Genomic DNA, 22655 nt, shown 5'->3' with positions numbered 1-22655 from the left:
AATGAGTCCATGGAAACCATTGGACTGCATTCGGATGACATCTGAGTGCAGTTCTCTTTCCATGGCCTCACAGAATTGAGAAAATGGAGACATTTTTTTCTCCATCTTCTCATCTGAGAAAATCAGATCACACTCTGATCAGTGTGTGATTTCCATAATCGACCCGATTCTCTCTGATTAGAGAATTCACAGTCATCTGCACCTGCCCTTACACCTAACTTTAACCCTACAAATCCCTGACTTTCTGCAAGTGCACATAGCAGAATTCATCTTGTTTTGAAGGCAGAAGGCAGTTACACCAAACATTGATTTGACGTAGGTTTCACTTTTGTTCATTTACTTTGTATTTTGTTATTGATAAAAAAAAAAATTATTGATAAAAAAAAATTGTAATTGATAAAAATAAACCACTAAGGGTATGTTCATACTGTTTTTATTGCAAAAAAAATGCAGCGTTTTACTGTATCAACAAAGTGAATGAGATTTCTGAATCTCGTGCCCATGCTGCTTGTTTTTTCCATGCAGATTTTAATCAGTTTCAGATGCAATGTCTGAACATACCCTTGCCTGTTAGCAATTTTTTCCACACCTGCGTAAAACTTTTGCCCAGTACTATATAGTCACGCAAAACCGTTATGGTCATTGTGGTGTTGGACTGAACATTAGCAGTTTTATAATATACTTTCTGATGTTACCATTGATGAAATACTTGTCTCGTTAACAGTTGTACAAGATTAGAAGGGAACGAACGAGACCTCAAGCCCTTCTCTTTCTCTGCATGATTCTCCTGTTAATCGTCCTTCACACGAGCTACATGATTTACAGCCTGGCACCACAATATGTCATGTATGGAAGCCAAAAATATCTGGAGGTAAGATCCGCTTATTAGTTTGCCTGTTATTCCAGTGGCAATTTTTTCCGCAGTAGTATGGGGACAAGTATTATAGTGCAAAAAATATAAAATGTGCAAGTGTATATGTTACACCTAACTATAGGAAGCATGCAGTTTTAGACGGAAGAGAATAAGAAAGAAGTATGTTCCACCAATCAAACCTCTGGTACAATAAACTGGGATGTTAAATCCTACACCAATGAGGAATATGGTCTTTCAGGGTTGATGAGGGGGTTATTCTTTGCAGACATTGCAGTGAGTTGCAGGTTGTATTGCAGCTAAGGGAAAAGGTGACGGTATGCAAGTCTGTTATAGCGAGTGTGGGTTTGTTTTGTTTTTTTTTAGGTATGATTTGGCTTAAGCGTGTGACTTGTGATAAAGGCAATTTAGAAGGGAGTAACTTGTATTAATTCATTGTTTGTATTTCCTTGCCTATTTATATTTGTGTTGGGAAATCCCCATTAGGAATATGTACTTGACAATACCATCCAGTGTACATCTTGTCATATATGCAATCCTTGACCAGCCATTTGAGGGTGCATACTGCTGTGCGAGACGTGCACACATTGTACATTTGGAAGCCTAGGTACTTGATCTAAGTGTACAGCTGGCAGCTCTGAGATCCATTGATAATATTGGAAGGAGTTTGCTGCTCACTGAGCAGGTGCTCGCTGGAGTAGATGTGGGGGGAGGATCGTAGTATGGAGCTTCAGACAGCGAGGCAGCTAGCGAGGTGACAGAAGGAGGGGTTAGAGTGAAGTGTCAGGGAGGCTATTCCTAATCTGGCACATCACAAGTTCGCAAAGTTGCTTTCTGAGCACTCTGCCCATTAACCCCTTTAGAGCCCATGCCGTATTAGTACGCACATTTGCGTACCCCCCGTTCAGTGAGGGCTGCTGCGCTGAGCCCTCACTGAACCGAGCACATGTTCTCTGATTCTTACAGCTGACATGTGCCCGCAACAGCCGCGGGTGGAATCGCGATCCACCCGCGGCTGTTAACATGTTAAATGCCGCTGTCAATCTCCGACAGCGACATTTAACGCGCGCTTCCGGGTTGCGCGACATAAGCCCCGCCCCCCGGCGACCTCGTCACGTGATCGCGGGTCACCGATGGGCGTGCATGACAACCCAGGGTCTGCAGCAGACGCCTGTGGTTGTCATGATCTCGTCGCTATGAGCCCCACCTAGTGGTCGACGCTCATAGCACAGGACCATTTCTGCTATATGCAGGGGATCTGCTCGTCCCCTGTATGTAGCAGAGACGATCAGACAACTGCTGCTTCTAGTCTCCTATGGAGACTATTGAAGCATGCAGTAAGTGAAAAAAAAATGTTTTTTAAAATATAAAAAAAATATAAAAGTTTAAATCACGCCCCATTCAAAATAAAAAAAAAAAAAAAAAAACCCACATACACATATTTGGTATCGCCGCGTTCAGAATCGCCCCATCTATCAATATAAAAAAAGAATTAATCCGATCGGTAAACGGTGTAACGAGAAAAAAATTCTAAACGCCAGAATTAAGTTTTTTGGTCGCCGCAAAATTGCAATAAAATGCAATAACGGGCAATCAAAACATCGGATCTACCCCCAAATGGTATCAATAAAAACGTCAGCCCGACGCGCAAAAAATAAGCCCTCACCCAGCCCCAGATCCCGAAAAATGGAGACGCTACAGGTCTCGGAAAATGGCGCTATTTTTTGGGGGTTTTTTTTACCAAATTTTTGGATTTTTTTTTCACCACTTAAATATAAAATAACCTATACATGTTTGGTGTCTACGAACTCGTAATGACCTGGAGAATAAGAATGGCAAGTCAGTTTTAGCATTCAGTGAACGTGGTAAAAAATAAATAAAAAACAACTGTGGTATTGCACTTTTTTTGCAATTTTACCGCACTTGGAATTTTTTTCCCGTTTTCCCGTACACGATATGGTAAAACTAGTAATGGCGTTGAAAAGTACAACTTGTCCCGCAAAAAATAAGCCCTCACACTGCCATATTGTCCAAAAAATAAAGACGCTATGGCTCTGGGAACAAGGGGAGCAAAAAACGAAAAAGCAAAAACGACAAAACCCAAGGTTGCGAAGGGGTTAAGGAATCGGTCAAGTGGCGGGGAGTACTGGCACTGCCAGGTTTTGCTGTGGACTATAAGTCGGACACTTTTTAATCAGATGTTTTTCTTGTTAAAAGTATTTCTTAAGATCTGAAAAATGTGGTAATCCTTTCTTCATAAATTAGAATCCATAAGCCTGCTCCCATATTGAAGCAGTGGTAAAGGAGTGCAGGATTTCTTGCAAATACTGAAAAAAAAAAAAGTGTTGTTTTTTTTTTACGCTACCTATAGTACAGAATTTATTGCCTTTTACTTTTACATGACTCATTGTCTTAATAGATTGTGCCAATTGGTAATGAAAAAATGGCAAGCAATGGATGCAAACTGCTCACACACCTGTTGACTAATAGATCTCAGTTGCAGGGCACCAGATAAGCACCAAGTTCTGTGTTCTGACAGATAGTATTGTGGGTGTTTAAACCCCTCCATTTTTTTATTTTTTTTATTTCAGCGCTAGAGTGGTGCCACTAATCTCTGCCCCTAGTATTATACTTTCCAGTTCCATTTTCAGCTCTTCTCGGCGCTGCTCCGGTCCCGATTCACCATCCTGTGGCTGCAACTTCTGACTGACCGGAAGTCATGTAACAATCACAAGCTATGTAAGTCCATAAGAACTGTGTTCTTGCTTTCATAGACTTACATTGAGAAGTGACTCCCGGCTCACCGAGCAAATACTGGCATGATCTGGCAGGTCACAACCTGCAGAAGATGACTAGAGCACCGCGGATGGTAGATGAAGGCGATGCCTGGTATGTATAATACCAGGGACAGAGATCTTAGATTAGTAAGAACGCCAAAAGTCGCAAAGCTTTGGTGTAACTCTAAGTAGTGCCTAAATTTTGTGACTTTTGGAAGCTTTTACGCCAGAATTCTGGCATGAAAGCTTTGATTCATCAAGCCCTATGAGTGTAGGAACTAGTCAGTCAGGTGGCTGGACTAACTGGTCACTCCCTATACACACACATGGGGACAGACCCGCTGCAGTATACTGACAGGTCTCTTCCTATATATATTGGTGTATGGAGCGACCAGTTAGTCTAGAAGTGCGGAGAATCCCCTGGTACCTGCCTCATTTTGGTTTAAATGCTGTGCAGGGACTATGCGTCTTGGATAAAGTAAAACATACACGGCTGCAATAACACAACTAACGTCTGGTTCATATGGTTCGGGAAGTAGGAATCTCTTACATAATAAGCCCTCTTTAGTGACTCCTGCCGGTAGCTGACATATTTACATAGTAACTTTCACGAAACGTTTGACATTTCATAGAGACGTCTGAAGCTTTGATAGTTGTGGTCTGGAAGCTGCAACCTCTGATTTCTAAAACCAAAAGAGGTACAAGTGCTCATCCAAGAACTACTCTAAGGCCACAGTCCCACGATCAGTGTTTAGTCAGTATTCGTTCAGTATTTTTTCTCTGGAGTGGGAGCTAAGACCAGGAGTGGGTGATAAATGCAGAATTGGTGACTTGTTTCTATTATACCTTTTCTCTGATTGTTCCACTCCTGGTTTTGGCTCCCACTCCTGAGAAAAAATACTGACCGAATACTGACCAAATACTGATAGTGGGGCCGTAGCCAGAGTATGAAGACAGGCTTAAAGGCAATCTGTCAGGAGCTTTTTCTACAACATATGAGAGCAGCATGATTTAAGGTCAGAGACGCTGATTCCGGTAATGTATCACTGGGCTGTTTGCTACAGTTTTGATAAAATCACTGTTTTATCTTCTGCAGATCTACAATTTTCCTGAATGCTGAACTCTGTATAACCCTCCCCCAGCACTGATTGACAGCATTCTGTGTAAACTATTCATAGGCAGAAAGTTGCCAATCAGTGGTTGGGGTGGTGTTATACAGAGCTCATGAATATGGAGGACTAAATAGCTGCAGGTTTACTTCTAGTGATAATCTCCTGCTAATAAAACACTGTTTTGTTTTTTTTGTTTCTTTTTAAAACTACAGTAAGCAGCACAGTAAGTGATGCATCACAGGAATCAGGATCTCTGTCCCTACATTATGCTGCTCTCAGGTTAGGTGGCACAAATCTCTATTGACAGGTTCCCTTAATATAAAGTCTGTGAGCTAACCAGGATTCAGTAGAAACATAGTATCTTCAGTTTATTATTTTTATGATAAAGAATGAAGTGCGGTGTTTTGATTTCTATCACTGACATATGAAGCTTTTGATGTTTATTGAGGTGGTTTTGTTTCATTTAAAACAGTAGTGAGAACATTATTCTCTGGGAACATTGTGTATGGATCACACTCCGCGTACTGTTGTTCCATTTATTTATGTTTAGTATCTGTGGGTGTATTGCAGGTTTGAGATTGACAGGGTCACATAGGAACCTGCAGGCATCGACAAGAATAAAAAACATGTCTCTAGTGAACAAGTTATATTTCATCTACAGATCATGCAAGTTTTAAATCAAGTAGCTTCAAAACCTTAGTGACTGAGTCAGTTTTTGGCCTTAAGGAGTTTTCTTGTTTCGGAAGACCTCTGCTCCCTGGCTGCAGTTTTGTTTGTTTTTTTAATGTTTTTTACGCACCCTCCCTGGTCCAGCACTGAGAATCCACCGCTGCTCTGGGTGTCTGTTATTGTTTGCAGCGTTGACATCGTATCGACACCACTGCAGCCAATCAGCCGTAGTGGTCAACAGTGGTCGACAACAGCACAGGAGACCATACAGTCAGTGGAGCAGCAGAGAAGACTTTTTTTTTTCATCTTTGCGCTTTCGTTCTACCCTTTATACTCTTCCCTCTCATCCCTCCTGTTTTTTGTTTCTTTTTGTGTTTTATGGCACGAGTTGTATTTTTGAATGACACCTTTTGGATTTCAAAGTTGGCTGCATTAGATGGCGGGCATCATGTCTCATTTGCAGGGCTCTTAAGGTGTGAAAACAGCAAAAAACACGAGTGATCTGATTTTAGAAACTACATCCCTCATAGGATTCATCTAGGAGCATTTTGAATGCCCATATGCTTCACACAAGTTTATAACATTGGGCTGTCAAATTGAAAAATTACATTTTTTTTTCCCAGTAAAATGTTGCCTTTGCCTCAAATTTTCCATTTTCTCAACAGTAATAGTAAAAAATGAACCTTACAATTTGTTACCCACTTTTTTATGAATTCGTTGATGCCCCATATGATGTAAGAAATTGCATTTTTGACAACCACAAAGGCTCAACAGGGAAGAAGATCTATTTGTCTTTTGAAGCACAAATTTTGCTCTTTAAATAAATTCTTATTTGCAAAACCTTGAATGTGCCTGAACAGGATAAAAAAGCATTTTAACATATTTCTCTAGGGAGGTAGTGAATATTTTGATACTGTTATTTTTATGAAGTTAAAGGGAATTTTTCATCAGGTTTTTGCTGCCTACTCTGGACAACATAATGTAGAGAACGAGACCCTGATTCCATTGATGTATCACTTAGTTTACTGGGTGCATCAGTTGTGAGACAATTCGATTTTAGATGTAGAATGTTGCAGAGCTCAGAAAGCTAACCCCTCCCACACCAGGCTCTGTATGTACATTGTCTATTGACAGTGAGCTGCTAATCAGTGCTGGGGACGTGGTTGGACCACTTGACGGGTAGGAACAGTGATGATCTCTTTCTGATAAAGCACGTATTGTATTGAAACTACAGCACACAGCCTAATAAGTGACACATTGCTGAAATCAGTGTCTCAGCCCCTACATCATGCTGGCCTCAGATTACACAACAAAAAACTACTGACAGATTCCCTTTAATGCAACACAAGTTTGAAAAATTTGAATTTGCATTTTTTACTCTGAAAACCAAATGGTGCACCATCTATTCTAGACAAAGCCGTGTAATCCAGTAATTGTATTGGAGCCACAATGAATAAACATGACAGAATCAGTACAATAAAACTTGCTGTGTTTCTCAAATTTTAGAAAAAAAGAACCATAGAAGTCACTTATTTGTGAAAAAAAAAAATGCTTAGCGTTCCAGGAATTAATACTTAGAAAGGAAGACATGCTCCTAAAAATGCATTTACTGCTTTATATACACTGCTTAAAAAAATAAAGGGAACACTCAAATAACACATCCTACATCTGAATGAATGAAATATTCTCATTGAATACTTTGTTCTGTACAAAGTTGAATGTGCTGACAACAAAATCACACAAAAATCATCAATGGAAATCAAATTTATTAACCAATGGAGGCCTGGATTTGGAGTCACCCCCAAAATTAAAGTGGAAAAACTCACTACAGGCTGATCCAACTTTAATGTAATGTCCTTAAAACAAGTCAAAATAAGGCTCAGTATTGTGTGTGGCCTCCACGTGCCTGTATGACCTCCCTACAACGCCTGGGCATGCTCCGGATGAGGTTGCGGATGGTCTCCTGTGGGATCTCCTCCCAGACCTGGACTAAAGCATCCGCCAACTCCTGGACAGTCTGTGGTGGATGTAATGAGACATGATGTCCCAGATGTGCTCAATCGGATTCAGGTCTGGGGAACGGGCAGGTCTGTCCATAGCTTCAATGCCATCATCTTGCAGGAACTGCTAACACACTCCAGCCACATGAGGTCTGGCTTTGTCCTGCATTAGGAGGAACCCAGGGCCAACCGCACCAGCATATGGTCTCACAAGGGGTCTGAGGATCTAATCTCGGTACCTAATGGCAGTCAGGCTACCTCTGGCGAGCACATGGAGGGCTGTGCGGCCCTCCAAACAAATGCCACCCCACACCATTACTGACCCACTGCCAAACCGGTCATGCTGAAGGATGTTGCAGGCAGCAGATCGCTCTCCACGGTGTCTCCAGACTCTGTCACGTCTGTCACATGTGCTCAGTGTGGTCCTGCTTTCATCTGTGAAGCGCACAGGGCGCCAGTGGCGACTTTGCCAATCCTGGTGTTCTGTGGCTAATGCCAAGCGTCCTGCATGGTGTTCGGCTGTGAGCACAACCCCCATCTGTGGACGTCGGGCCCTCATACCACCCTCATGGAGTCGGTTTCTAACCGTTTGTGCAAACACCTGCACATTTGTGGCCTGCTGGAGGTCATTTTACAGGGCTCTGGCTGTGCTCCTCCTGTTCCTCCTTGCACAAAGGAGGAGGTAATGGTCCTGCTGCTGGGCTGTTGCCCTCCTATGGCTCCCTCCACATCTCCTGGTATCTGCTCCATGCTCTGGACACTGTGCTGACAGACACAGCTACCCTTCTTGCCACAGCTCGCACTGATGTGCCATCCTGGATGAACTGCACTACCTGAGCAACTTCTGTGGGTTGTACTGTAGACACCAACTCATGCTACTGTACCTCTAGGGTTAAGAGCAATGGCAAAATGAAAAAGTGTCCAAAACAGACAAAAAGGATGAGAACAGAGAAATGGTCTGTGGTCACCACCTGCAGAATCACTCATTTATAGGGGGTATCTTGCTAATTGCCGATCATTTCTACCAGTTGTCTGCTCCATTTGCACAACAGCAGGAGAAATTGATTCACAATCAGTGTTGCTTCATAAGTGGACAGGTAGATTTCACAGAAGTGTTATTGACTTGGAGTTGCATTGTGTTGTTTAAGTGTTCCCTTTATTTTTTTGAGCAGTGTATGTTGGTTTTGCTAACAAACGAGTTGTACTGGATTTGTGTAGATGGCATAAAAAAAGAAACGGAAGTGAAGGGCTATATTTTAGATTTTGTTTCAAGGAGGACACCAGTAGTGCGAGAATAAAAGACTATTTTTCAAAGTGACTGATCATATAAGCTTATACATACACTATGCGTCAGCCCACTGCGATTAATGAGTACATGAACTCCAATTGCTATACACATTAAAAATGTACGGTGCTTCGTTAATATTTTTTGTTCAAAAAAGTGTAAAAGGCATCCAACCACGTCAAGTTGCACCTTTCATATGGATAGCCCCTATCACTTGGGTCTCGCCTATCTGTGTGCCAAACCAGGCCACATCTGAACTGGGGAAGTGGAAGGAAACCAGGAGTATCTCGTAATTAAAACCTTGTTTAGGAAAAATGGACAGACAACGGTGCGGCGTCCCGGAGGGTACCGCAGCCCCCAATATATACTCCACTTTTTTCCAAAAAAGAAAAAAAATAGGGCCGCACACCTTTAGTAGTAAATGAATGTACAGGTGAACAAATATGCAATATGGCCATAAACAGTAGTGTTTAAAATAATAGCAGTCCAATATGACTAACCAGATTAATCACTGTTTTTGGAATAAATTACATTACCACATGTCAAACAATATACCAGTTGTAACCGTGACTTTCCTGCGCACAAGATCACTGCAGTACAATGCCCATAGACAGGAGGAAGACGTGCACCTAGTTTGATAAGTGAAGTGCGCGGGATTTGGCTGCCGCAACTGCACGTCACAGGGTACTGTGACATGCAGGTGAGGGGGGAAACATTATAATTACCACAGGAGGCGGGATCTCCTCCGGGCCCTGGGATTAGAACCCATCAGAAACTTGTTGGAATAAAAAGCAATTTCAAAGCAACCAACCTCTAATATGAGGCATACAGGTAGGTATAGATGTACATTTCTATCACCTGTATGCTCATATTAGAGGTCAGATAAGTCCCTGGGGGTGAGATTCCCTTGAAATATGCATATAATGACAAGTATGCAATGTTCTAGAAATTCCTGTATAGATCAAGGAATCATAACTTTAAAATGAATGAATATTATACACTGAAAAGAAACAATGACCACTGCGCTAAGGTACTAATGGATACACACTACTAATAGAAACACTGTTGGAGGTGAACATTGAAAAACAGCAATTGATGAATACTAGAAAAAAGTGAAGGACTGGTAAACAGTTGTGAATGTTATTCCAATTAGCCACCTCCAAACAGTCCAATAGCATTACAATAGGTAAAAACAACAACGCAAGAAGCCCACCAGTAGCTTACAAACAGGATAACTAAAAAAAGACCAATTGGGTTGCAATGCTACTATATCAGTAAGTCAATAAAAAAGAGCGAGTAACCTGTTTGGTGTACACAATTGTATATCGTGCGCCAGTGCAAATGTTAATGTTAATAAATCCCTTCTCGTAGGGTTAAAATATGTCGTGCTTAATGCGACCCCATGCCAAGGCTGTGCACATATGTGGAAAATGGCACGTATATGCAATACTGGCATACAGAAAGTCCATAGCCCAACTCACTGTGTGGATGATAGTCCTGTGCTGGATAAGTTGAGAGACCTAGGTGCTGCAGGCATAGATGGTGGTAAAAGCATGGAGGGAGTCCCGACCGGTGACTCACTTGCTGCTGTGCAGAATCGCGTGTGGGAGCAGACGGCGTGTGATGTCACACTGATGCTGGTGTATGGAAACCACAAGGGGCCGTACTTCCCTTAAGCGTTTTGGAGATGAAGCAGTCTCCTTCGTCAGGATGCAAATGTGTGATTTTCACTTTTGCTATGCGACATACCTTAGGTGAATGTGTCAATTTTATTTTCATTGCTACTTTGTTTTTCCTAGATGGGGTTAATTGTTTACATTAACTATGGGTGTGATCTCATAGCCGCCGTTCATGTTAATTGCTGTTAAAATCATTATGTCCTCACATACACCTTGTCAAGACTAAGAGATAGTCATCTCGAAATGTGTAGACCCAGTGTCTCATCTTTCAGCAGCAGAAGGGAAGGAAGGGAGACACAGATTCTCTACTTCGTGGGTAGGCGGAGCCCCATAGGATAGTCACCTCAGATTGGAAAATGACGACCGGCCCCTCCAGTATATAGGCTCCTCCTACTCCCATGTTCATCAGTCTTTTTATCTGAGGTCTCAGAGGATAGTCGCTGCTTCGGCAGCTCCTCAGAAGAGTTTGTTATTTTATATCCAGCGAGTCCTGGACCCCCCGTGGTCTAGAGGTCTCTAGGGGTCTCGGCGCTGCTGAGACCCCTGACCCTCCCCTGGCAGCTCTGTGTACCCCTTGAGGAGGTTCCTACTTATGCCTGCCGGCCCCGGGGGATACAGGGCGCTCCCTGGCGGAGGCGCACACCACACATCTGAGAGGGTCCCTGCGTGCTCCGCCATAGGGGGGAGCAAAGGGCCATGGCGCCACACATCCCTGAGGATCCCTGTGGCGTTCAGCCGGGTAAGTGCTCTTTGGTCTAAAGAGTATCTTTGACGGCTACGGCAAGTGTACTGCCTGTGTGTTTCTTGTCTATTTCAGACGCTGCCTTGACTGGGGAGCAGAGACGGAGGCCAGTAATTTTTATTTTTTATTTGCGCATGCTTTTTCGTTTTTGCTTCCTGCCTTCATTTAGGCAGGAAGCTCCCTGTATTTGCGCGCGTTTCCTTGCTTTTATTGACTTGCTTCCTGCCTTCATAGAGGTAGGAAGTTTTCTGCCCTCGTTTTTTGAATAAGCGTGTGCTTTGGCGGGGGGTGTGGCCTAGCGGGGGCGTGGCCTAGTGGGGGCGTGGCTTAGTGTCTCCTGGCTTCCTGCCGTCATTACTTAGACAAGAAGTGCTTGGTTGAGCAGGTGCCTGCAGTCCCTGCTTCTCCCTCCGGCGTCCAGCGGCATCTCCTGCTCTCTGCTCCCCGTCCGTCCGTCCACACACTCAGGAGGAGCGGTCGCCGCAGTACCGGTGAGTCCCCTCTGCCTCTGGCAGAGGTTCGTTGTCAGTGCTGTCACTTCGGCTACCTATTAGGAGTCCTCGTGAGCACTGCCGCTTTCCCTCCTAAAGCTATTTACTCCACTGACCTTTTTAGGCAGCGTAGTATTATAGTTGCTGTGATGTTAACCCCTTCTGAACAAGTGGAGCTTTAGGGGAAACACATGGTGTTTAAGGGAATTTCTCCCTTTGATTTTTTGCTCGGCATTTCTGGGGTAGCTCTTTTCTAAGAGTGAGCTTTAACCCTTCAGAGCCTGACGCATATATATAAAAAAAAAAAAAAAAAAAAGTGAAGCGACACACTCAGGAGGAGCGATCGCCGCAGTACCCCCTCTGCCTCTGGCAGGGGTTCTTTGTCAGTGCTGTCACTTCGGCTACCTATTAGGAGTCCTCGTGAGCACTGCCGCTTTCTCTCCTAAAGCTATTTACTTCACTGACCTTTTAGGCAGCGTAGTATTATAGTTGCTGTGATGTTAACCCCTTCTGAAAAAAGTGGAACTTTAGGGGAAACACATGGTGTTTAAGGGAGTTTTCCCCTATTGATTTTTGCTCGGCTTTCTGGGGTAGCTCTTTTCTAAGGGTGAGCTTTAACCCCTCAGAGCCTGACGCATATATAAAAAAAAAAAAAAAAGTGAGTTTTGAAAACAGGCTGTGCAGCTTTTACACTTTTTTTGCCATCCTTGTTGTACATCCTGGCATCTGGTGTGGGTGGCATGTCGGATCAGGGGCCTGGGAGTGCGGATCGGTCTCCTGATCCGTTTCAGGTTCAGTCGCATGCCTCTGATACACTCAGGCCTTCTACTACATCAAGTTCAACGCTCAGTGATGTTAAAGTGGAGGCGCTCACTCGCTCCATTGATAGTCTCTCTAGTCTCCTGGGACAGTGGGTGTCAGCTAGATCACACCCAATGCCACGAGGTAAAAAGCGCCACAAGACTATGGTGGCGTTGTCTCCCTCGCAGAGCGCATAAGAGGCTTCGGATTCACCAACAGATTCGGTTGATGAAATTTCTGAGTCCGAAGAGGAGGATCAACAGGATCGCTCTGTTTCTCTTTCGGGTCGTGTAGATGGGCTTATTAAGGACATGCGGGAAGTATTAGAGCTGTCTGAAGAGCCGACAAGACCGTCTAGGTCGGCCCGTCTGTATCAGAAGACGCGCCGTGTTCGTTCTACATTACCTGCGCATGAGGAACTTAACGAAGTGGTGGAGAAGGAGCGTCAGTGTCCGGACAAATGCTTCCGAGGAGCGCGTTTTTTTGATGCCCTATATCCCTGTGCCAAGGAGATGGTTATTAATTGGGTTCCCTCTCCTGAGGTGGATATATCTCTGTCTCAGCTGACCAAGTCTTCCCTGCTTCCTGTTAAAGGGAGAGCCAATCTTCAGGATCCTTTGGACAGAAGATCGGAGTCAGCGGCGAAATCCATCTATGAAGCCGCAGGTCATGGTTTCCAAGCGGCCTTGGGGGCCATGTGGGCCGGTGAGACCTCTCTGCGGTGGTTGGATCAGCTGCGTGCGGCGTGGCAGGATGGGACTTCGCGTTCAGAAATGGAAAAGCTTTTTCAGCGAATGGAAGAAGCTATGTGTTATGGCAGAGATGCAGTACTGGACACTGCTTCAATTCTATCCAGGGCTCAGGCTTCGGCAGTCACGATTAGAAGAGCTCTGTGGCTTAAACAGTGGACCGGAGATGCGGTATCTAAACAGGGATTGCTTAGTCTGGCATATAAGGGCGGTCAACTCTTTGGTTCAGATCTTTCGGAACTAATTGCCAAAGCTAAAGCTAAGGATGTTACTCTGCCTGGGAAAAAGGCAGTGGCATCCACAGCCAGCAGGACAGGGCCCGGCAGAGGTCTTCGGTCCTTTGGGGCCAGGGGACGATTCAGTCAGCCTTCTTGGAGATTGGGTCGTCCCTCATCCTCCGGCAGATCCGCCCAGAAATCTCGTACTCCCTGGAAGCAACGGTCCCGTCAGGACAGACGGGAGGTTGATAAAAAGTCCGCTAAGGCTGACTGACGCCAGGGATCCCCCCGAGGGCTCTCGGGTGGGAGGTAGTCTGCTACAATTCGGGTCGATCTGGGCATCCCACATAGCAGATGCCTGGGTGACACCGGTTATGTCGGCAGGCTATTTCATAGAGTTTCATTCTCTACCTCCAGACAGGTTTCGTCTGACGGGCATTCCGTCCGTGCCAAGACTGGCTGCCGCACTGTTTCAGGAGGTCGACTCTCTCCTACAGCAGGGTGTGGTGGTTCAGGTTCCTCCGGAAGACCAGGGAAAGGGTTTTTATTCCAACCTTTTTGTGGTCCCCAAAAAGGAGGACAAGTTTCGTCCCGTGCTGGATCTCAGGGATTTGAATATTTACGTCCAGACACGGAAGTTCCGCATGGAGTCTCTCCGATCGGTGATAGCGACCCTGTCGCAGTACGATTTCTTGGTGTCGATAGACATCCGCGACGCCTATTTGCATATCCCTATCGGCAGGGCTCACCAGCGTTTCTTGCGTTTCGCTATAGGTCAAGCCCATTACCAGTTTGTGGCCCTACCCTTCGGGTTGGCCTCAGCTCCCAGGGTTTTTACAAAAATTCTGGCTCCTCTCATGGCGCTTCTTCGAAGACAGGGGGTTACGATCCTCCCCTACCTGGACGACCCGTTCATAGTGTCACCCACAGCAGAGGAGGCAATAACGGCTCGCGATCTCTCCCTTCAGTACCTGATGGACTTCTGGTGGCTGATCAATTGGAAGAAATCGTCATTGGAGCCAGCACAGTCCATTCTTTTCCTGGGGATGCAGTTCGATACAGTTTGGGCAGTTGTGTCCCTGCCTCCTGTCAAACAGACGAACCTTCGTCTTCTGGTCCAGGCTATGAGGTCGGCGCTGTCAATGTCCCTTCGGGAATGCATGCGCCTTCTGGGTCAAATGGTGGCAACTATGGAAGCAGTACCGTTTGCACAATTTCATTCCCGGGATCTCCAAAACCTTATTCTGACCCATTGGGATCGATCGCTAACTTCTCTGGATCGCTCGGTCATTATCTCCCGCAGGGTGCGAGAGTCTCTTGGATGGTGGTTACGTCCGGAGACTCTATCCGTGGGGAAATCCTTCCTTCCCCCGAGATGGTCGGTGGTGACAACCGATGCCAGCCGGACAGGCTGGGGGGGGAGTTTGGAACGACCTCTGGATTCAGGGGGTCTGGTCGCCAAAGGAGTCGTCTCTCCCGATCAACATTTTGGAGTTGAGAGCAATATTTCTCTGCCTCCAACATTGGACGGTCTTATTAAGCGGTCTACCGGTCCGGATCCAGTCGGACAACGCTACGGCTGTCGCGTACATCAACCACCAAGGCGGGCCGAGGAGTTCCAGTCTCATGTCGGAGGTCTCTCGGATCCTGGTCTGGGCCGAGTCCAAAGTTCCAGCAATTTCTGCAATAAACATTCCAGGGGTGTTGAATATCTTGGCGGACTTCCTCAGTCGCGAGCAAGTGGACCCTGGGGAATGGAGTCTCCATCCAGAAGTGTTTTCTCTGCTGTGTTCCCGTTGGGGGACTCCTCAGGTGGACTTGATGGCATCCAGGCTGAACGCCAGGGTTCCGACGTTCATGTCCAGGTACAGGGACCCGGAGGCGGTGGCGGTGGATGCTTTAGTGGCCCCTTGGGGTCAGTTCAAGCTGATCTATGCGTTTCCGCCGATATCCTTACTGCCTCTGGTGATCCGACGGATCAAACTCGAAGGGGTATCAATAATTCTGATAGCACCAGACTGGCCGCGGAGGACATGGTATTCGACGCTGGTGTCTCTTCAGGCGGCACCTCCGTTTCCGCTGCCCCTTCGCCCGGACTTGCTCACTCAGGGGCCCATTCGTCATCCGGACCTGAGGTCCCTTCGTTTGACGGCGTGGCTCTTGAGACCGAGATCTTGACCCGTCGCGGTTTTTCGCCCGAGGTCATTGCTACCTTGCGGGCGGCCCGGAGTCCAGCTACGTCCAGGATTTATCACAGAACTTGGGAGTCTTTCTATTCATGGTGTTCTGGATCCTCAAGAAACCCGAGGGTTTTTTCCATCCCCAACTTCTTGGCCTTTCTGCAATCTAGTCTGGCCAGGGGTTTGGCAGTAAGTACGGTGCGGGGACAGGCTTCTGCTCTTTCCGCACTTTTTAGGAAGGCTATTGCCTCTCGCAGGGATGTTCGTTCTTTTTTTCGCGGAGTCGCACGTTAGTTTCCGCCACGGAGGGCAGTTGTGGCTCCATGGCGGCTTAATCTAGTCCTGGAAGCCCTTCAGCATAGGCCTTTTGAGCCTATGGATTCTGCTAAACTTTTACTACTTTCTTGGAAGGTGGCCTTCTTGGTGGCAGTCACCACTTTGAGAAGGGTATCGGAATTGGCAGCACTTTCCTGCTTACCTCCTTTTCTGGAATTTTTTCCGGATCGCGTGGTGCTTCGTACTCGTGAAGATTTTTTGCCTAAGGTAGTGTCACAATTCCACATTAATCAGGACATTGTGTTGCCTTCGCTTTGTCCAGGACCTAAGAATCCAAGGGAGCGGGCCTTGCACTCGTTGGACTTAGTGCGGGCATTGAAGTTCTATCTTACGATCACTCAAGGTTTTCGGAAGTCGGACTCTCTTTTTGTAATTCTGGCAGGTCGTCGGCGTGGTCAACGTGCTTCCAAAGACACGATAGCTCGGTGGATCCGTTCAGCTATCCTGGAAGCGTACCGGCTCAAGGGCGAGCCTTGTCCGGTTAAAGTTAAAGCTCATTCCACGAGAGCCATTGGCTCATCGTGGGCTTTTCGTCAGGGGGCCTCGGCAGCGCAGCTCTGCCGGGCGGCCACCTGGCTCTCCGTTCACACCTTTACTAAGTTTTATAAGGTGGACGTAAGTGCTTCAGCCGATGCGGCCCTGGGACGCAGGGTCCTGCAGGCGGCGGTAATTTAAGTTATCCCTTTATTTAGTTTTCCATTATTTAGCGCGGTTTGCGCTCTTGCCTAAGTTTTGGGGTATGGAAGCTTCTGCCTCTATTTCCCACCCTTAAGTAGGTACTGCTTTAGGACGTCCCACGAAGTAGAGAATCTGTGTCTCCCTTCCTTCCCTTCTGCTGCTGAAAGACGGATTTTGGTAAGAACTTACCTGTAAAATCCTTTTCAGCGAAGGAAGGAAGGGAGACACAGCACCCTCCCAGGGCAGAAGTGTGTTGTTGTGTTTCTAGATGCAGCGCGTCTCCTTTCTGATGTCGATCTTCTGGACTGGGTTTAGCGCTCTACGGCTCTCCTTCCAGTTTCGCCAGCTCTACACAGTTGTCAGGTCCAATGGGGTATGCCTAAGACTGTGTGTTTCTATTACATAACCTGTTTTCTCTCATTTCTGAAATTTCAGAAGGGGATATGTTGTTCTGCTGGTTGGTCTGCTCTTCCTTAGCTTGTGTACGGACTGATGAACATGGGAGTAGGAGGAGCCTATATACTGGAGGGGCCGGTCGTCATTTTCCAATCTGAGGTGACTATCCTATGGGGCTCCGCCTACCCACGAAGTAGAGAATCTGTGTCTCCCTTCCTTCCTTCGCTGAAAAGGATTTTACAGGTAAGTTCTTACCAAAATCCGTCTTTTGTATGTATTTTTAATCTCCCTTTTGTATTTTCGTATACTATAATAAATGTAATCTTTTAATTTTACTTATTTTTATAGTTGCAGATATTTTTTCTCTTTTTTCATACTTCCACCACCATGCTTGACTGTAGACAAGACACACTTGTCTCTGTACTCCTCACCTTGATGCCACCATACACTTGTCACCATCTGAACCAAATAAGTTTCTTTGTCTCATCAGACCACCGATCATGGTTAGAGTTAGGACTGTCCCATAAGGGTTGCCGTGAAGTGGCGGGATGGCTTTCACATTATTTTGATCAAAATTATGTTAACTAAATACCCTTTATTATTTGTTATTATTTTTGCACTGTGCGATTTACACATCTACTTTCAGTTGTTTGGGTATTTTTCTTGTTCTTGTTTTCTCTCTGTTTAATGGCCTTGTGTGAACATGCATTTACATTTTGCATGCCCATCAACTTATGTTTCAGTTCAGACCTTCAGGTTTCTTTTTATAGTTGCAGATATTTTTTCTCTTTTTTCATACTCCCACCACCATGCTTGACTGTAGACAAGACACACTTGTCTCTGTACTCCTCACCTTGATGCCACCACACACACTTGTCACCATCTGAACCAAATAAGTTTATCTTTGTCTCATCAGACCACCGATCATGGTTCCAATAATCCATGTCCTTAGTCTGCTTGTCTTCAGCAGTTTGTGGCCTTTCTTGTGCATCATCTTTAGAAGAGGCTTCCTTTAGGGACAACCAATTTGATGCAGTGCACGGCATATGTTATGAGCACTGACAGGCTGACCCACCACCCCTTTGAACTCTGGAGCAATGTTAGCAGCACTTGTACGTCTGTTTTGAAAAGACCACCTCTGGATATGAGGCTGACCACATGCACTCAACGTTTTTGCTCAACAATGGCAAGAACAATTCTGAGTGGAACCTGAGTGTTAAACTGCTGTTTGGTCTTGGCCACCATGATGCAGCTCGGTTTCAGGGTGTTGACTATCTTCTAATAGCCAAGATCATCTGTATGTAAAGCAAAAATTATTTTTTTCAGATCCTAAGAGCGTTCTTTGCCATGAGGTGCCATGTTGAACTTCCAGTGATTAGTATGAGAGTGTGAGAGGGGTAACACCAAATTTAACACACCTGCTACCCATTCACACCTGAGACCTTGTAAGACTAATAAGTTACATGACACCCTGAGGGAAAATGGCTAATTGGGCACAATTTGGCCATTTTCACTTATTATTAATTATTATTATAGCGTCATTTATTCCATGGCGCTTTACATGTGAAAAAGGGGGTATACATAGCAAAAACAATTACAATAATCTTAACAAAACGAGTCAGCGACTGGTACAGGAGGACAGAGGACCCTGCCCGCGAGGGCTCACAATCTATGAGGGGTGTACTAACTTTTGTTGCTAGCGGTTTAGACATTAATGGCTGTGTTTTGAGTTATTTAGAGGGCACACTAAATTTACACTGTTATACAAGCTGTACACTGACTACTTTACATTGTATCAAAGTGTCATATCTTCAGTGTTGTCCCATGAAAAGATATAATAAAATATTTGCAAAAAATGTGTGGGGTGTACTCACTTTTGCAATATACTGTGTGTGTATATGTATAATATTATGTATGTATATATAGATATGAGAGCGATTGATAGAGATTATAACGTAACGTAATGTCCCATATTTAATATATCTTTTTCATGGTGTTTTCAGTGAATTCTCTTTAGGTAAACCTTTCTAGGCTTCCTTTGTTAGACTTCTAAGTGTCCTTTTAGTCTGAATACAAGGAAGGCTGAGAGCCCGAAGCTTTTACTTACAAGAGGCCTGCATAAAAGAAATCATCCGTATGTCTGTAAATGAGGGTAAATGACAGCACACATCTGCAGGCTGTTTTATATGAATGAGGTTATTAGGATCTAGCAGGTAAATATTGTTCCTCTGTTCTGAAAATATCTTTGTAACTTATACCTGAGGCACATGCCTGGTTAGTGTGTATTTAGGATCCTCTGTCTATCTACATATAAATGATGTGCCCGTTACGGGTTAATGGCTTGGATAGTGGAATTTTTATTTTATTTCTGTCAAGTAAAGGTGTTTTTTTTTGTTTTAGGGTAATGGAAACTCTTCTAACCCGGTGTCCATAAATTGTGATGCAAATGCCCCTGATGGTAAGATATTTTACACTATTATTATTCTTGTTGGATGGCTGTTTTTATCAAATTTCACTTTTACTGTTTAAGTCTCCTACATAATGATTTTTTTGTTGTTGTATATAAATGTGATTTTTACTAAAGTATTTGTATGAGACTAGAAAAACATGGCTTCTTTCTACTCAAAGCCACGCCACATCTGTCCATAGGTTGTGTACGGAATTACAACGTTACTTTATTGACGTAAATGGAGCTGAAATGCAATGTGGCACTGTTTCTCGAAAATGTGCTTTTCTTGTTCTCTACTAGCATTAGCAAATTCATACGCTTTGGAGAGCTCGCAACATTTTCTTTTTTGCAGGCTCTGTAGACCATTTTGAATAAAGCTTGTTTTTTCATGGTTTAAGTCTTCATAAATTGTTAAATATTTCTAAGTTAAGTTACAGTTCTTAGGGCTTCAATGACATTTTTTGCTGGATATCATTGGAAACCAACAAGACCATCCTTAAAAGCTTAGCTGAACTCCTATAAAGCAGTGAGTTCTTTCCTACATCAGGTGGCAGGGCAGATCCTGAAGAAGAAACCTTTCAATGTTACAGTCGGTAAAGAAAGTTCAAAACAGACACTGAATAAGCAGCAAACAAGATTTCTGATGTGATTCCTACAGAGAAAATTGAAGTAGTACATCCACCAAAAATCGTGAACAATAAAGTTTTATTAGAAAACCAGATATAAAGACAATCGCAATAGTATTAATAAAATTGAAGGTGAAGATTCAGATGTAGGTCATGCATGGTCAAGACACGACTCATAAGGGGGGGTAAGCCTAACAATGTGTAATACATAGATTGCAGTAATCATTGAATTGTATGATGAAAAATACCACCAAAGTAAAGAAGACTGTAAGTGACCAAATCCCTTTGGCTCACCCATTGCTCCCTTCGTCAGACTACATATCTGCACGTGTTTCGTGTGGGCTTCCTCAGGGGGTTGTGTTACTATCCCTTATGAGTTGTGTGTTGACCATGTATGACCTTCATCTGAGTCTTCACCTTCGATTTTATTAATACCATTATGATTGTTATGTATGGTTTTCTAAAAACATTTCATTAATCTCGATTTTGGGTAGATGTATTACTCCATTATTCTCTGTAGCAATCATACTTGATAGTGGAGTTTCCCTTTAGATATTTGGTAAATTGTGACTCATGGCCTATATATTTTTGGTCAGTGTTACTTTGTTAGTTCGGATGATGATTAAAGATTTCTGATGTGTATCCTGCAGAAGTCTTCTATTCTACCCGATATGCAATGGGTTCCTAAAGTGACTTAACTTTTATATTTAGATTAAAGTTGGTGCGAATTGATTTGCACATCCCATTACATCAGTCACGACTGGTCTATAGCGGGAGCATGGGAGCTGGGAGTCCCACCGCTTACCTGTTGCTCTTCTTTTGATTAGCCAGCCTGGCGTGACTTCTTTATTGTGGTGTCATGCATATGTGATGCCATGCAAGGCCTGTTAATCAAAAAGTAGATCTGCGGGTGCCGTCAGGTAAGAGGTGGTACTTCCCGATCCCATGCAGCAGCCATAGATCACTGTTGTAGCCGATGGATTGAGTCGTATGAATCGATTCACACCATCTTGAATTTAGAAAATTCTGTATGTAGAGTAATCTAAATTAAAAAGTAAAAGATATGGAAAGTTTTCACAAACGTACTCAATTGTTTAGACTTTTTGCCCAGATATTCACTGGAGACTGAAGCACATTCTGTCCTGTAATTCCGGCTAGTGTTCTTTAAATGGGTTCACTTTTTCTCTTCCTTTAGGCACGGTGATATTGTTATAGGCTGCCCTCGTTTGACTCGTGCTGAAATGTGTACTAATTGATAACAAAATTTCTATTCATCCTGTTATAAATCCCTAACCTTCTCCGAGGTACAGTTTGTGCATTAATCTGCTCACTGCTAAGATCTTTATTACAAAATCCTCAATGCCAAGACAATAAAAAGAGGAATTTATAGAAAGTGAGGTGCAGGTAATTTCTCTGAGGTCTGACAGTGCAGATTACAAATTCATGGTGAATATAGAGGAAGTATAAAATATAGCTTGCAGATGTATCCGTGAGAATATTAACCTTCTTTTCACTTTGACATTTGATGCGTCTGAAAGGGTTAAATGGATCAACAAGCGCTGCATACTTACGATCACATACTGACCATATTCTCTTCCGTTTCTCTCAATTGAGAAAAGAGGAAGAGAAAGCCGTCAATATGCAAAGTTCCTATAAGCGGTTATATGGGGACCGCCAAGAGTGTGCAAACGGCAGAATCCTAAAAGTGAGTTTGATGCATGCTATTAGGGTTGCACATATTGGTCTGTACCAAATTTTAAAAATTCCTTGGAGCGACATCCCTGGAATCGGGGTCTCGGTTTCTGATTAGGTGGTAAAAACCTGGTGACAGATTCCTTTTAACTCTCTTCTAACCAGAACACCCAAGATACTTTTTTTGTCTCTTATCCCCAGTTTTAGTCCATTTATTTTATATACAGCAATATGATTACTACAGTCTAGGTACATTACTGTACATTACTTAAAGGGGTTATCTGGCCTAAAACAACAAGTCTGCAGTCACTCTGTGACTTGTGAATCCTCACACAATGTGAGGATTCTCCGGCTCTGGGAGCGGGTGGTCATATGATCACTAGTATGCGATATTCATACTGCCAGCCTCATTCCAACTAGACTGTTTCCAACCTCGCACTCATCTAGTCTGAATATGGCCAGGTGTATGCATATCACTTGCGGTCATATGACCACCGCTGCCGACACCAGTAAATGCACAGTGCGAGGATTCCCAAGTCTGCAGTCACGTAGAATGACTGTAGACTTGTTGTTTTGGAATGGATAACTCCTTTAAAATTCATTTCCAATGTTCTTGCTCATGATGCCAACATACTTGGGTATTTGTCGGGTTTTTTAATCTATTTGCATTTTGGACTACTTATTGTACCATTCTCTAATTAGGTGGTAAAAACCTGATGACAGATTCCTTTCAACTCTCTTGTAACCAGAACACCCAAGATACTTTCTTTGTCTCTTATCCCCAGTTGTATTCCAATTATTTTATATACAGCAATACAATTACTACTGCCTGGATACTTTCCTGTACATTGCATAAAGGGGTTATCTGGTCTAAAACTATAAGTCTGCAGTCACTCTGTGACTT

The 22655-nt window shown here is 44.0% G+C and overlaps 1 protein-coding gene across 1 annotated transcript in view; it reads left to right on the top strand.

Annotated features, from left to right (window-relative positions):
* LMBRD1 (LMBR1 domain containing 1) overlaps nucleotides 1-22655 on the top strand; it is a 227987-nt gene that overhangs the window by 151794 nt on the left and 53538 nt on the right. The window contains exons 13-14 of the mRNA XM_073675501.1: nucleotides 725-871; nucleotides 19385-19442. Of these exons, the coding sequence (XP_073531602.1) occupies nucleotides 725-871; nucleotides 19385-19442 (205 nt within the window). The remainder of the gene's footprint in view (nucleotides 1-724; nucleotides 872-19384; nucleotides 19443-22655) is intronic.

This window comes from Phyllobates terribilis, unplaced genomic scaffold (genome assembly GCF_046119375.1).
Source record: "Phyllobates terribilis strain yellow unplaced genomic scaffold, ASM4611937v1 Scaffold_3__8_contigs__length_932513732, whole genome shotgun sequence".
NCBI classification, from domain to species: Eukaryota; Metazoa; Chordata; class Amphibia; order Anura; family Dendrobatidae; genus Phyllobates; species Phyllobates terribilis.
The sequence above is the reverse complement of the archived record's forward strand: the minus strand, read 5'-3'. Positions and strand labels throughout refer to the sequence as shown.